The sequence below is a fragment of the Lissotriton vulgaris genome, chromosome 12 (assembly GCF_964263255.1).
Source record: "Lissotriton vulgaris chromosome 12, aLisVul1.2, whole genome shotgun sequence".
Classification (NCBI taxonomy): Eukaryota; Metazoa; Chordata; class Amphibia; order Caudata; family Salamandridae; genus Lissotriton; species Lissotriton vulgaris.
The window spans coordinates 293,404,401-293,419,452 of NC_141700.1; the positions used below are offsets into that span (position 1 = coordinate 293,404,401).

Here is a 15,052-nt window from a genome sequence, read left to right on the forward strand (position 1 = left end):
TAGAAGCACAGCCGACTATTGGATGTTATTGCACAGGACACTAAGGCTGGCTAATCTTCAGTCCACCTCAGGCCTCATTAAACCACTGCCAGGCAGCTCTTCCCTTTTATCTCACTCTTGCAGGTTTCTCCCTTCTCTGTCTTTCTCTTCCTCCTTCTTTCCCCTTTATGTGTTTTTCCTCTCTTGCTCTTGCGAAATGTCTGATCAGGAAAAATAAGTGCTGGTCCCCAAATATAATTGCTGGTGACCCCCACTGGCAACCACTGGCTTCAATTGAGCACTGCAGGGACACTAAGTCACCGGGAGTATGTCCACAGTGAAGCAAGGTGTGCTGTGATCCAAGCAAAGGAAGCACTATGGGGTGCCCTTCTTGCTCCCTTTTGAGAGGGCACCTCTGAAGAGATGACTGAGTTTGGAATGCTACAATTGCACCTTATGCTGCCTAAATGCTGCCTAGAGTGTAGGTGGATGTTGAGGTTCTTGCCCACCCACTGATGTTCACTGTCAGATATGCATCCATTGTTATATATGAGGGCTAGATCAGGACCTCTCTGCAGCAGGGGAGGCACTGAAATTGTTCCTAGACTCTAGCACAGTAGCCATTACTCGTTCAGTGTAAGGTGGGGGACACTATAGCTTCCAATAGGTTGGCCAGTCGAATACTGTTCAGCAAGCATTTGAAGCAACACAGTGGCTCCCCCCAGCAGATCACATCTCTGGTGAGCCCCTCCGAGAAGCACATCTGATTTGTTGTACCCTCTGTGTCTCTGTTGGAGCTCTCACCAATGCAGCAGCAAGTGTGGAGTAGGATCCCAGATACCCATATAGCTGGCCCTATTCCACTGTTTTGAATGCTCACTGAAGGGTCACAGGCGAGATCAGCATCTGAATAGGGCGGAATGACCTGGCCACATCTATGGAAATAGCATAGCCATTGGATGTCAAGGTTGTCTTATGGCCCAATGAAGACTGTGAGCCCCAAGGGTCAACCTCCAATGGTGCCCCGGGGTGTTTCTTGAGTAGGCATGGTCATTGAAGGGGTCCCACCTCAGCCAATTTAGTCAATACGGTGGCCATGGACCTGGTCAGGACCCGTGGTATCAGCTCTGAGTCCCCCAACAACCCTGCTGCTTGGGGGGGGGGGGGGGGGTGTAGCTTCACAGCTGCTTTAGCTGTGGTCAGTATTTTCACTCCTTCAGGTGCTGTACACCTGGCCCTGAACAAGCGTGATCCGTGTTGGGTGTCCATGTAGGGGCACAAGATGGTGTCGGCAACTGTCAAAAGTCCACAGTTGTCCTGGGGTCCCATGCTGTCTCAGCTGCTGTTGTCAGTGCTGCAGATTCAGTTACTGAGAGATTCCCTACCAGTATCCAGTGAGGGTGAAGCATCAGGTGCAGGCTGGGCCAGGACCTAGAGAGTACACTTCGGGACCCCCATCACCACTACCACCAATGGAGGTCTGTTTGAGAGGTTGCCAGAGCTGGAATCAGGGATGTTCTCCCCTTGGTTGCTGAGGGGCCTTGGCTGGGTGCCTGCGTGGCAGTGTAAGATGGCAGCTGTATCTGCTGGAAGTGCACGGCTGCTCAATTCCAAAGTTGTCATGAACTCCTGAGTTGGTGTGGAACCCCTGGATATATCCACTGGTGCTGCTGCCAACTCTCCTCGTCCTGCTCGCTTATGCCCAAGAGTCTGATTTACTGGAATGGGAGCTTTGATGTTCATTTCTACCTGGTTGGAGAGGACCTAAAGGAGGACTACATCTTGCTCAATTCCAATTTGGTAGTGCTCCATGACATGCAGATTTGGGTGCATAAAGGCTCAATGTCTGCCAGACAAGCCATATATTTAAGGCCTAAACTTCCAATAGGTGGTTTTAAGGTCTCGCGCCTAGCGTGCAGTGCACAGCATTGCTCACGTGAGACATTTAGTATCTAAAAATGTGGTCTAGAGAGTGGCCTAGGAATCGCACACGCTCGTGCGTGTGCTTTTCCTTTTGTGTCCTGCTATTGGCCTTTGCGTGTGTGTTTTTCAGTAATACGGCACGCAATAGGCTAAAGGCGGGCGCATTGCTCCGCCCACGGCCTATTGGTGTCTACTACGCGCACCAAAGGCCATGTGGCTTCAATTATCGTGCCCAGACGCGGGCGCGATAATTGAAAGTACATGTCTCGCTGTGGCATGTGCGCGCGCACCACTCGCAGGCTACCTTTGTTTTTAGATCCACTTCACGGGGAAGCAACGAAATGACATCTTGTTTTTTTTAACACTTGAGCTTTAATGCATACGAATGGTATTCCTATTCAAGGTAGGGGCCTTGAAGGAGGTGTCTTGTGGCGCAATAGTTAAGGAGGAGCTTTATTTGGAGGTGTTTATAGAAGATGGTCGGGTTTAGGCACTTTGAGTGGGCCTTCGGGTCCTGATGGGAAAGAAGGCCTGAGGCTTAACCGGAGTTTGATTTGTCAGAACATGGTGTTCCTGGGTGAGCAGTGATTGCAGCAGGATTTTATACCAGTGATTAGGGCTGAATTACGGCCGATCTGGCGAGGCAATGCCATTTTAAAGTGGAATACAGTGTCACAAAGGAATTTTGAACTAGATGTTTGATTAATTATCATGCAAGAAACCCCTGCAAGTGCTTGCTGCTGCTTTTGCGGCTTGTTACTGAATTTTTGCTACATTACCACAAGTATTGCAGCAGCACAAATTCCTGCTCTTTGAGAACTTTTTTATAATAAAAGGTAACCATTGTTCAAGCATGTCTTGAGAGCTGCCTCTGCTGTCCTCTGTCATTTTATATTGACGCGCTACAGGGGCATCCCACACCGTGGTATGTGCTGTGCCTTTCGCTTGTTATGGATGGTGCCTGGCAGCTTAGATCACAGTGCGGGGAAACTGAGACGTCCCATAGGAAGTGCGCATCACTTCTCAAAAGCTCTGTGAGACAACGCAGCGCCGGGCCCGCTGCCCTGCGCAGGTGCTGCCAGCCACGCTGAGCCAAGGGCACGCCCTGCCTGCATGCCGGGCTGCGCACTCACATGTTCGGCCAGCTTGCCTTCTGTGCTGCGGAGCTCGCAATGTTGCGACAGCTCGCAGAATTCCAAAGCAAAAGCGTAAACACATTTGTGAAATACGGCCGTTCGCTGGAAACACAGTCGTAGGGGGAGTGACTAAGAAAGAGCAAGGATGAGGGTGGTGGCACCCTCTCACCTACAGGAGATCTGCCCGCTGAGGACCAGAGCATGGTTATCGCCCTATGCTTCTAACCCCCGAAGGGCGGTTCTCACCTTACGTGCGGCTGCTGGCTGCAGACCTGTCCAGCCAGCAGAAGTCCAACCAAGAACCATATGGTACTCCTCATCTTTGCTGGCACAGCACGGGCAGTGTGGCACTGACAGCCGGGGGTCCACGTGGGCACTTTAAAGGTGGTCGCGGTGTGCACTGACTCCACGTCCGCCTCCCTCGGGCGCTGTAGCTCAAGACGCCGCTGATGAATATAGCAGTTCTTCCTCGAGAGGAGGGAATAGGTTTTCCTAAAACCAGGACCTCACCCGTTTTCCTCCGTCCTCACCTCGTACCCCCCTCCTCCCTCTCTAACCCTTCACTGTTCAAACAAGCATTAGCAATGCAATAGGTCTCGCATTACTGAAAGTTTGAGCTATTGTTGTATTGCAAATGCTTGTTATACCAGCCTTTAAATTCTGGACCATGGTGTTATGGATTTTAACATTTTAACAATATTGTATTTCTTAGTCGGGCATATGTAATCGCTGTGTTTTTATTTTAATACAGAACAAGTTTAGACATGGCTGTAAATTAGAGTATTCTTTTCCAAACATAATAAATTCCCTGCACCATTTCAGGATGGGAAAATGTGGCAATTGTGTGACACTCCCTATATAGAACTGCTTCATTTTATGACTTGTTTGAAATGTATGAGGTGGGCCCTCCTGCCCACACTACATCTTAATCCTCCAAAGTACAGGTTCTCTTTTAGTGTTTTACCCTCAATAGTGCATAAAATGCAGCAGGCTGCACGCTACCTAATTTGCTGGAGCAGGGACCAATGCTTTCGTCTGTTGCTTCATATAATAGGGCACTAAAGGAAATCTCACATGGTCACAGCGGTCTGCTTCTGTTTCATACATACCAGCAAATATATTTCCATTTCTTTTTGACTTCCCACTGTCTATATTTCAATCCTTTTATTTGTAACTGTATTTAATTGCCCTGTATTTATTCTTGTTCTTTCCACAATAGACACATTATCCTCTGACCTGCAACCAGAATGTGATCAGACTGGTTAATTAAAGAAGTATCTGCTTTACCCAACTAATGCCAGTCTGAACCTGGCTTTGGTTTCAGGCCTGGCTGAAGGAAACTTTAAAGTCCTTTCTGGCTACACATTCTCAAAGGGTCTTGGAGATAACATTTCATAGGCTGTGTCAATGATAAGTGAATTCATGAAGCCATGTATGATGTTATCAAATCAGTGGAGTGAGTTAAGATTAACATCCACATTTTACTATTTGGCAGTTTGACAGCAGCAAACATTTAACATCACAATGACTTCTGTCTGCCAAAGGGATATACATAGATACAGATATTTTCATTTTTCCTATCAGTTTTAGAGTTTTAGAGTGGATAGAGTGTAAGATTAAATCAATTCACCCAAAGACTAGGGGACAGAAAACTGACATCATGCTGCCTTTAGCCATCCATGTGACATCATAGGATTGATCCTTTGTTCCATCCACAGTCCCTCCATAGCCCCTTACGGTTTTTGGGGTCCTAAGTGTGAGAAAGTGCCTTCTTTCTGCATGTCTGCCCCCACTTGTTGCTGAATTGCTGATGTTCTATGACTGAGTGCACCCTGGGCTCCTGCTAATCAGGTACCCAGGGCCTATGTTCTTACCCTAAAACTGCATTGAAGCCTAAACCCAATTTGCATCTCTGGCCACAGGTCAGCCCCTGGTAAATGGTACCACAGGTACCCAGGGCACTGTGATCAGAGAAGGCCTCTAAGGGCTGCAGCTCTAATTGTGCCACCCCCAGAGGACCCGTACCCTTACACTCACACACTGCTTTTGCAGGCTCGTGTCTTGGTGCAGAACAAAGTGAAGAGCCGACATGGCACACATTCCTGTGTGCCATGCCTGCAACCCACTGCCCTGGCATAGATCAGTCATCCCTCTAGCTGGGTGCACTATACCAGTGGTGAGGGTACAGGTGCATAAGCCCTGTACCCCTATAGTGTCTAAGTCCATTTTTCGACATTGTAAGTGCAGTGCCGCCATTAAGAGCATATGGTGCTGGGAGTTTTTTATTAATAACTCCACAGCACTATAATGGCTATACTGAAAACTGACAAGTTTGGTATCAAACTTCTCAGCACATTAAACCCACACTGATGCCAGTGTGGGAATTAATGAAAAATGCACAGAGTGGGCATCTTTGCGATTCACCCTGAAAACGAACCTACCACTAGTGTCCAGGATAAGTGGCTGCTTTCAGCTGCCACCACCAGACATGTTTCTGGACCCCTGGGTCGAGAGCCTGCTGCTCTCTGGACCCTGAAACAATGCAAATCCTGGGACGAGGTGCCAAGCCTCCTCCCCCTGGATGGGCAGGGTTCACGAAGGGGAAGCTTCAAAGGCTTGCTGCCTTTGTGAGTTTCCCCAGGCCACTTGCTGCTTTCAGCAGCTGGTCCCCACTGGTTCTGACCCCCAATTTTGGCAGGCGAACCGTCGGGAAAAAAAAGTGAGGAAGAGAGGTGTGCCCACCTCTGCCAACCCCACCCCTCAGGTGGGGGAGGCAAGGTGAAGCACAACTCTCAGTCACCGCCATCTTGCAGATGAGGGTACTTCGCCAACCAGGGACAGGTTCATGCCCCCTCCCACTGAAGGGTGGCATAATAGGAGGTGTACCCACCCCAGGGAAGGTGCCCATTGGTCTCTGATTTTACCTACCTGTAACGCACCTAAATCTAGTATTTAGGGGAATCCTTGAACCTTGCTACATCAGACAAAAAGAAACTACAAGGAGAAGAAGAAGAAGGACCGAACAGCCGTGCATCAGCTAACAAGAGGAAGACGCCCACTGACTTGGCCCCAGCCCTACCGGCCTGTCTCCACCTCGAACCTGCTCCTGCAAAATCCTGGTGTGTCCTGCAGCTAGCAACCTCGAAAACCCTGGGGGACCTGTCTGTCTTCAACTGAAAAGACTTTGTCTCCCGTGAACACCGCAAATCCGCCCCACTCTGCACCCGCCGTTAATGGCAGAGCTCAAGTGGGCAAACACAACGAGGAGGTTCACCCCAGCAGTCCTGACCCGAGCTCCAGCAACCCCTGGCCTGCTTCAAGCCTCCAGCCGATGCATGCAGCCTAAATCCGGAAGGTCCCCCCAACCATGACCAGGAGCTGGTAAAAAGATCTGCCCCCAAAAGGCACACCTGCACCCGACGCCCCACGACCTTGGGTGCCCCAATCGATAGTGCCTAATCAACCCCTAACTTCCCAACTTACCTCTCGAAGGGGTGGTCGCACCCAGAAGACCTTTGTCCCCAAGCCTGGAGTGCCTTTGCAAACCGGAGGTTCCCCATTGAAAACAACAGGGCTCCCGACGTCGAAACAGCACCCTGCACCTAGCCGCCCTAGAGCCGCAGAAGGTGCACCTTTGGTGCTACTTTGTTTCCCCATTTGCCCTGAGCTAAAGTCCAAGAGCTTTGCTCCCACAACCAAGTGGCCTGCTTGTCAGTAGCCACCAACCAGAGGCTCCCTATCCCCCATTGGATAACCTTGGGCCTCAGCACTCTGCACCCGGCCACCCAAGTGCCGCTGAGGGTATAACTAGAGTGCATCCTTGACCCTGGGGGACCCCTGAGTCTACCCCCAGAACCTCAACTCCCACTACCAAATACTTACCTCAAAACCGATAACACTATTTTCTTCCAGAGGATAAAATTGACTGTTTTTCTGTGAAAAGATTCTAAGTGTGGAGTTTGAAAACCTAAAGAAATTCTTTAAAATTGTACTGTTTAACAAAAACTATTTTACTTACCTGTTTACGGGAAATGTCCAAGAATAGTATCCAGGTATACTACTCTAAGTAATAAAAGTAATCCAAAAGTAATTTACCTGTAATCTTACTGAAAGTCCCATTCATAGTATATGAACTATATTCTGAAAAGCATTGCATTATCAGTAACACTTCTGTAATCAAATCAAAGTACATTTACAATTGCAAACCAACCTGTGTTACAATCTGTATATTTACTGCAAAGTACTTCTCACTTACCTGTGCCAGGCTTGCTTGATTCTAGGAAATAAAATAACTAAAAGAATATTTTTGATACATAAACAATTGGTCTGAAGTTCAGTCCTTGAGTGTGTGAATTAATTTTCTGACAAGGTGTGTACAACAAATGCTGAACACTGTCCTCTGATACTGCCTTACTGAATACTGCCTTAGTGTGCGACCACACTACCACAAATTAAGAGTGAGGTGCTATCTAACTTTACCTCTGCCTACCTTTGGGGTTCCACTGGACTCTGTGCACACTATACCTCACTTTTGTATAGTATATTCAGAGCCAGCTTCCTGCCAATGATAGTATCTACAGAATGAAAAACAGGAGCTTTTGGCACCCTTTTCCCTTATTACCCCTGATAATGTCTTTGTGATGGCTGGTCGCTGAGATGAGGGGATAGCAAGGGCGATGCCATGGGTGCTAAAAGTCAAGCCAGGTGGCAAAGCTGCTGCTCATGGATACTCTTAGCTTATATCCATGAAGACACTGAGCTAAGCAACTAGCCACAACCAGATCTGAATACCAGGTGAAAAGTGAGTTAGGGTGCAGTAGAATATACTCCACATTGTACACCTAGGGCTTTAAAGATTAAGAGACCTTGACACAATTTTTTTTACAAATTGCTAGAGAAAAGCAAACTATGATCACACCCAATGACAAAAAATGAATACAATGATATTACCTTGTCATGTTGCAAAGGAATCACGAAGCGCTTGCAGAGGGGCACGGAGGTGAGAACATTCTTTGCATCAAAGTCCTCTTTAAGGTTTGCCAAATAGAACATGTCATACAGACTGTTGTCTTTGTAGGAAATGACGTCAAAAACAAGATGGTTATCCTCTTCGTAAGCATTGACGTGGTGATAAACCACCATGCAGTCTGTGTAGAACTTGGTTGAGAGGGTCTTTTTTGTTCGCTTATCTACAATGTGTATCCAGGTCTGGGGAGAGTCAGAGAGGAAAATGCAGGGTGAAAGATTGCACTTGTGTCGACAAACAACAAGGCAACAAACTAAACGAGGCAACATACTTTGTAGTGCATTTATAAAAACAGACAGAAAAAAGTTGTGTTTTATATAGTTTCACATACCATACATTGGTTTTCCAACTCCTAAGCACTGTAAAACAAGAGGTGTTAACGCTAGAAAATGTATAAGTACTCAACTTTCTGTCTCGGAAGATTGAAATGTTGCATTGGCCTTGTCAGGATTTGAAGAGGTGACTTGCAGGGCACACAGAAGTTAACAATTACCGTTTAACTCACTAAGCCATCTTTCCAGTATGGTAGTTCACGTCTTTAGGATGTGAACAGGCAACACATATCGGAACTGGAGATTCTAAAATGATACTCACAAGCGCAGCTTTGTATATTTCCGACATACATGCGAAGAGTGTTTGTTATTACTTACTTTACAGATAATTTAATTAAACTAAATACAGTTGGATACACTAGACCTCAGTTTGCTCATCTCGCTGTTTGCATAGCTAACATTTGTCACTAAATGAGTAACTTTTATCTAGTAGATTAGGACTTAATTTCAATTTATGTTTACAACTTCATTGTATTTGTGTTCAATTGTTTACAATTTCAGATGTTACATTTTGCAGAATCTTACATAAATGGAGTTTTGCTGCAATTTGTAGACAAATGAAATCTCCATTCTTGTATTGGTTCGCCAGAGACTGAAAAACATTTATTTTGCTGAATATTTGCCTGGAAACGCTCCAAATGGATAGAGTTTCCAATCGTTTATTTAGATATAGAGTACAAGTTAATCGCTCTATCGTAACAGAAGATTCTGCCTAACGAGGGCAAAGTGTTTTAGCAAAAATTGCCAATCCCAGGAGCCCGCATGGTAAGTCAGTGTATGCTTTGCTGTTGTGGACAACTATGTCTATATTTGGTCAACCTATGGCCAAACAGCATGCTTTTGATTGTAATTTTAATATTGTTTGAACCATGGTTGTAATTGTGTCTTACTCTGTTAACACGGAGAACTGCTTTTGAAAAGGTCTGATTTCCAGCACTGACAATATCGACTACAAGAATATCACCTGGCACAAACATGGCCTCCATAATTATTGTCTACTACATGATCGTCAAGGAAAGTATAGAAAAATAAGTGAAAGTTTAATATTCTAACTGTACATCAGTTTCCCTTGATGACATAGTGCATGTCAATATTTTGGAGTTCATATTTTTGAATGCTGATGATAAAACATTAATATTGCGACTCAAAAGCTAGGCAGTACCTCCTTGAGGTAGAGGGACCTGCTTGGTGGTGCTGTATGATGCTCGGCGTCTTTGAGACTTCAGCTTCTGGAACCATCTGCAACCCTAAAACTTTCAGCTGCTCCTTCAGTGATGGGCACATTTTATAGATCTGTAGTCTATGATTGTTGTTTAGTGGTTCTTCTCCACTGCAGATGTTACCCATCACACTGCATACTTCTTACCAATTTTTAAGGGATGGGGAGGTACAGTTATCAACACCAATCAAAATTGGCTGGTGGATCCCTTTCTCAAACTCCCCTGGGGGGAGGGGGGGGATCTGCTTAAATGGTTTGTGTTATTTATTTAGATTTATATAGTGTATCCAAAGTGCTGTGACAAAACATATTCAGCACAAAGTAAAATTGGACACAGTAGCAAATCAATGTGAAAGTTAAGAAAGTATAGCCCCCACACAGAATGCAATAGTATACAGGAACAACCGGTCTACTGCAAAGGAAAGGGCCTAAGAGAAACAATACTCATTATTTGGATAAGAAGATTCATCCACATTTTTGTCGCATGCTTCATCATAGGCTACCTCATCCCACCCTAATAAGATGATACTATCAAGATGCCTTCAACTTCAGCGATATAGAATTCAAGATAAGAGTGACTGGATGAAAAAGGAATCCAGATTATTATGTAAAGCTACCTCTGTGTAAACTCAGAGACATTTATTTTTTAAGGAGGCTCGAGGGTTTGTCTGAAAGTAAAGAAAAATTAGTGAGAATTATGTCTTTGTCTTCATTCAAGGTGCTAACCTGCTTCAGCCCATGAACTAGCCCAAAAGAGGCTTTCATCAGGGTGGTGCAGATCCCTAGTCTAAACACTATGTGAACACTTGTACAAAGGTGAAAAGGGGTTTTACCTTTACAATGAAATTTGTGAGTTAACTGCTAAAAATATATAAACATATTTTTCAGTAAAGTTAGATTAGTTATATGTACAAATCTACACATGCATCGTACGTATGCAGACCCACAGCCCTTATTGCTACAAGTAGGTGAGGCACCAATGAATGCATAACAAACACACTGATATGTGAGCAAACATGAACACACTCACACAGTGTTCCTATATACCCTAATCACCTGGTTTCAGTGAAACTGACACACTCTGTAGTCACACACTGGGGGAAATAAAGTTTTAAAAAAGAAAACATAATTTGTATTGTTTTCTTTGTATATAACAAGTACCGCAGTTGATCTGCACAGAAGTAGGATACGCAGTATACAGCAATGATGTACATCCATGCAAGAGGTATTCTATATATTGTCAATTAATGGCACTAAACTCCCTATTCCCACACCTCAATAATATCCCACTCCCTGCCCATCTGGATCAACACTGGAAGGAATGATGGAACAGATGGTATCTAATACTTCCATGTGTTCATTTAGATGGGAGGATATTCTAAGGACATTATCCACCCCGCTACCGCCTCCCAGCTGCTCCTTCCTCGCCCCTCCCCCTCCCACTATCCACATATGATAGATGCCTTTCCGCGCAGCATTCACGCGCAGCGGTCGCGCCCCACGCACGCCGAAGGTGCGCCAAAGGTAAGCCCGTCTACGCCCGTCCGCGCCTGGACCGCGCCCAGCGCCAGACCCCCTGGTCCTCGCAAAACCCACTCCACCCGTATAACGTATGACGCCGCTACCCTCTTTACCCTTAACCCCGGACGCACACCACAATGCTGCGAAGCTGCCCCAGGACACACCCATGGACCCTTGCCCTGCCACTCCTGCAAGTTCGCCTGCATCAGGACTCACACCAAATCCACTAACTCCAAACACAGCTCCGACTCTAACCACCTGAAGTGCATCCTGCTGAACACCTGCTCGGTCCACAGACATGCCACTGAACTCTGGGACCTACTCGGCACTGCATCGTCGGACGTCGCCTTCCTTACAGAAACCTGGATGAACGCCTCATCAGCGCCCAAAATTGCCATAGCCATCCCGGACGCTTGCAAGATCATCCGAAAAGACCGCACCAACCAAACAGGAGGAGGCATCGCCATCGTCCATAGGAACACCATCCGAATCACGACCAGCTCCGACGATAACCTCGCTACCGCCGAACACCTTCACTTCCAGATCCACACCGACCCCAGGACCACACTTAGAGGCACCCTCATCTACAGACCACCAGGAACCCGCACACAATTCAACGAAGACATCACTGACTTCATCAGCCCACATGCCCTCACCTCCGAGAACTACATTATACTGGGAGACCTCAACTTCCACCTGGAAAAGAAAAACGACAGCAACACTACCTCCCTTCTGGACAACCTGGCCAATCTCGGACTCAAACAACTTGTTGACACCCCCACCCACCTTGCCGGACACAAGCTCGACCCTATCTTCACCTCCAGCAAACACATCTCCTTCGATCACACCACAGCTCTCCATTGGACGGACCACAGCTGCGTTCACTTCAGCTACAAAAAGACCCCGACCCACAACCCCCCACAACCTATTCCTCAAAGAAACTGGAACAAAATCAACACTGACCAACTCTTCACATCGCTTAACCAAAACCTTCCTGCCATATCATCGGACCCAAACCAAGCTGCCACCAAACTCACACAATGGATCACCCACAGCGCTAACGAATTAGCACCCTTGAAAAACCACCAGATCAAACAAGGCAGCAAAAAGGCCCCCTGGTTCAACGATGACCTTAAGAAATCCAAGAAGTTATGTCGTACTCTCGAGAAAACCTGGAGAAAAAACCCAACCACTGACAACCTGACCACCTTCAAGGACGCCACCCGCAAACACCACCAATTGATCCGATCCACCAAGAAATCAACATTCAAGGATCGACTCGACAACAACGCCCACAACAGCAAGGAACTATTCAACATCGTCATAGAATTTACCAACCCCACCGCCGGCACAAACGACATCACTCCCTCGCAAGACCTCTGCGACTCTTTATCCTCTTTTTTCCACAACAAAATCGCCAACATACATAACAGCTTTGAAAACCAGTCCGAAGAACAGTCCACTCCACCCACCTCCGAACCAAAACAGCACTCTCACAACCTTTGCGCCTGGAACCCAATCACTACTGAAGACACCATCCGCCTGATGAACTCCATCCACTCAGGATCGCCAACCGACTCATGTCCCCACCACATTTTCAACAAAGCAGACTCCATCATCGCACCCCACCTCCGCGATGTTATCAACTGGTCCTTCAACTCCGCTACCTTCCCAGAAAGCTGGAAACATGCAGAACTCAGCGCCCTTCTAAAGAAACCCACAGCAGACCCCTCTGAACTTAAGAACTACCGCCCCATCTCACTCCACCCATTCCCTGCCAAAGTGATTGAGAAAGCCGTCAATAGTCAGATCGCCGCCTTCCTTGAATCCAACAATTCCCTCGACCCCTCACAGTCCGGATTCCGAGCCAAACACAACACCGAAACCGCCCTCATCGCAGCTACAGACGACATCCGAACGCTACTGGACAACGGAGAAACAGTTGCCCTCATCCTACTTGACCTCTCCGCCGCCTTCGACACAGTCTGTCAGAGCACCCTCATACAATGCCTCAGCAACGTCGGAATACAAGGAAAAGCTTTGGACTGGATCATCTCGTTCCTCGCCGGGAGAACCCAGAGAGTCCGCCTCCCCCCATTTAAATCAGAGGCCACCGAAGTCATTTGCGGCGTACCACAAGGATCATCACTCAGTCCGACCCTCTTCAACGTTTACATGAGTCCCCTCGCATCCATCGCGCGACAACACAACCTCAACATCATCTCCTACGCAGACGACACCCAGCTGATCCTCTCCCTCACCAAAGACCCAAACACCGCCAAAACCAATCTACACGAAGGAATGAAAGAAGCCGCCGAATGGATGAAGAACAGCCGTTTAAAACTAAACTCGGACAAAACGGAAGTCCTCATCTTAGGATCATCCCCCTCTGCCTGCGACGACTCATGGTGGCCACCGGCCCTAGGTACAGCACCCATACCTACAGATCACGCACGTAACCTGGGCTTCATCCTAGACTCCTCCCTCTCGATGACCAGACAAGTCAACGCCGTCTCATCTTCATGCTTCAACGTCCTTCGCATGCTCAAAAAAAATCTTCAGTTGGATCCCCACCGAAACAAGAAAGACAGTCACCCACGCACTGGTCACTAGCCGACTGGATTATGGAAATACCCTCTACGCCGGAACCACAGACAAACTACAGAAAAAACTCCAACGCATCCAAAACGCCTCAGCCAGACTCATATTGGACATCCCCCGTCAAGCTCACATCTCCGGTCACCTGAAAGACCTCCACTGGCTCCCCGTCAACAAGAGAATAACGTTCCGTCTCCTCACCCACGCACACAAGGCCCTCTATGACCTAGGACCCGAATGCCTCAACACACGACTGTCCTTCTACACACCCACCCTCCAACTACGATAATCCAATCAAGCCCTCGCCGCAATTCCGCACATCCATAGATCCACGATGGGAGGAAGATCCTTCTCCTACTTAGTCAAGTCAAGTCAAATCAGAGAATTTATATAGCGCACTACATACCCAGAGGGTCTCAAGGCGCTTAGGGAGGGGAGGAGGATTACTTGTCAAATATCCACGTTTTAAGTTGCTTTCTAAAAGCTAGGTGGTTCTGGGAAAGGCGAAGGTAGGTGGGGAGTGAGTTCCATGTTTTAGCTGCCAGGTATGAGAAGGATCTGCCTCCCATGGTGGTCTTGTTGATGCGGGGTACAGTGGCGAGGGCTTGGTTGGAAGAACGTAGTTGGCGGGAGGGGGTGTAGAAGGACAGTCGTGAGTTGAGGCATTCTGGTCCGATGTCGTAGAGTGATTTGTGTGCGTGGGTTAGCAGTCGGAAAGTGATCCTCTTATTGACGGGTAGCCAGTGGAGGTCTTTCAGGTGGCCAGAGATGTGTTCGTTACGCGGGATGTCTAATATGATCCTGGCTGAGGCGTTTTGGATTCGTTGGAGTTTCTTCTGGAGTTTAGCGGTAGTACCTGCGTAGAGGGTGTTTCCGTAGTCCAGTCGGCTCGTGACCAGAGCATGGGTGACTGTTTTTCTGGTTTCGATGGGGATCCAGCGAAATGTTTTTTTGAGCATGCGAAGAATGTTGAAGCAGGATGAGGATACGGCGTTGACTTGTCTGTTCATTGAGAGTGAAGAGTCCAGGATAACGCCTAGGTTCCGTGCGTGGTCTGTCGGGATGGGTGCTTTTCCAAGGGCTTCCGGCCACCAAGAGTCGTCCCATGCAGAGGGGGATGTACTTAAGATGAGGACTTCTGTTTTATCTGAGTTCAGTTTCAGACGGCTTTGTTTCATCCATTCGGCAACTTCTTTCATTCCTTCGTGTAGGTTTGTTTTGGCGGTGCTGGGGTCATTGGTGAGAGAAAGGATCAGTTGAGTGTCATCCGCGTAGGAGATGATGTTGAGGTTGTGTTGGCGAGCGATGGCCGCAAGGG

General features: G+C 47.4%; 1 protein-coding gene across 1 annotated transcript in view; it reads right to left on the reverse strand.

Moving 5' to 3' along the window:
• BCO1 (beta-carotene oxygenase 1) overlaps positions 1-15,052 on the reverse strand; it is a 234,403-nt gene that overhangs the window by 120,464 nt on the left and 98,887 nt on the right. The window contains exon 7 of the mRNA XM_086945084.1: positions 7,989-8,246. Within this exon, the coding sequence (XP_086801210.1) occupies positions 7,989-8,246 (258 nt within the window). The remainder of the gene's footprint in view (positions 1-7,988; positions 8,247-15,052) is intronic.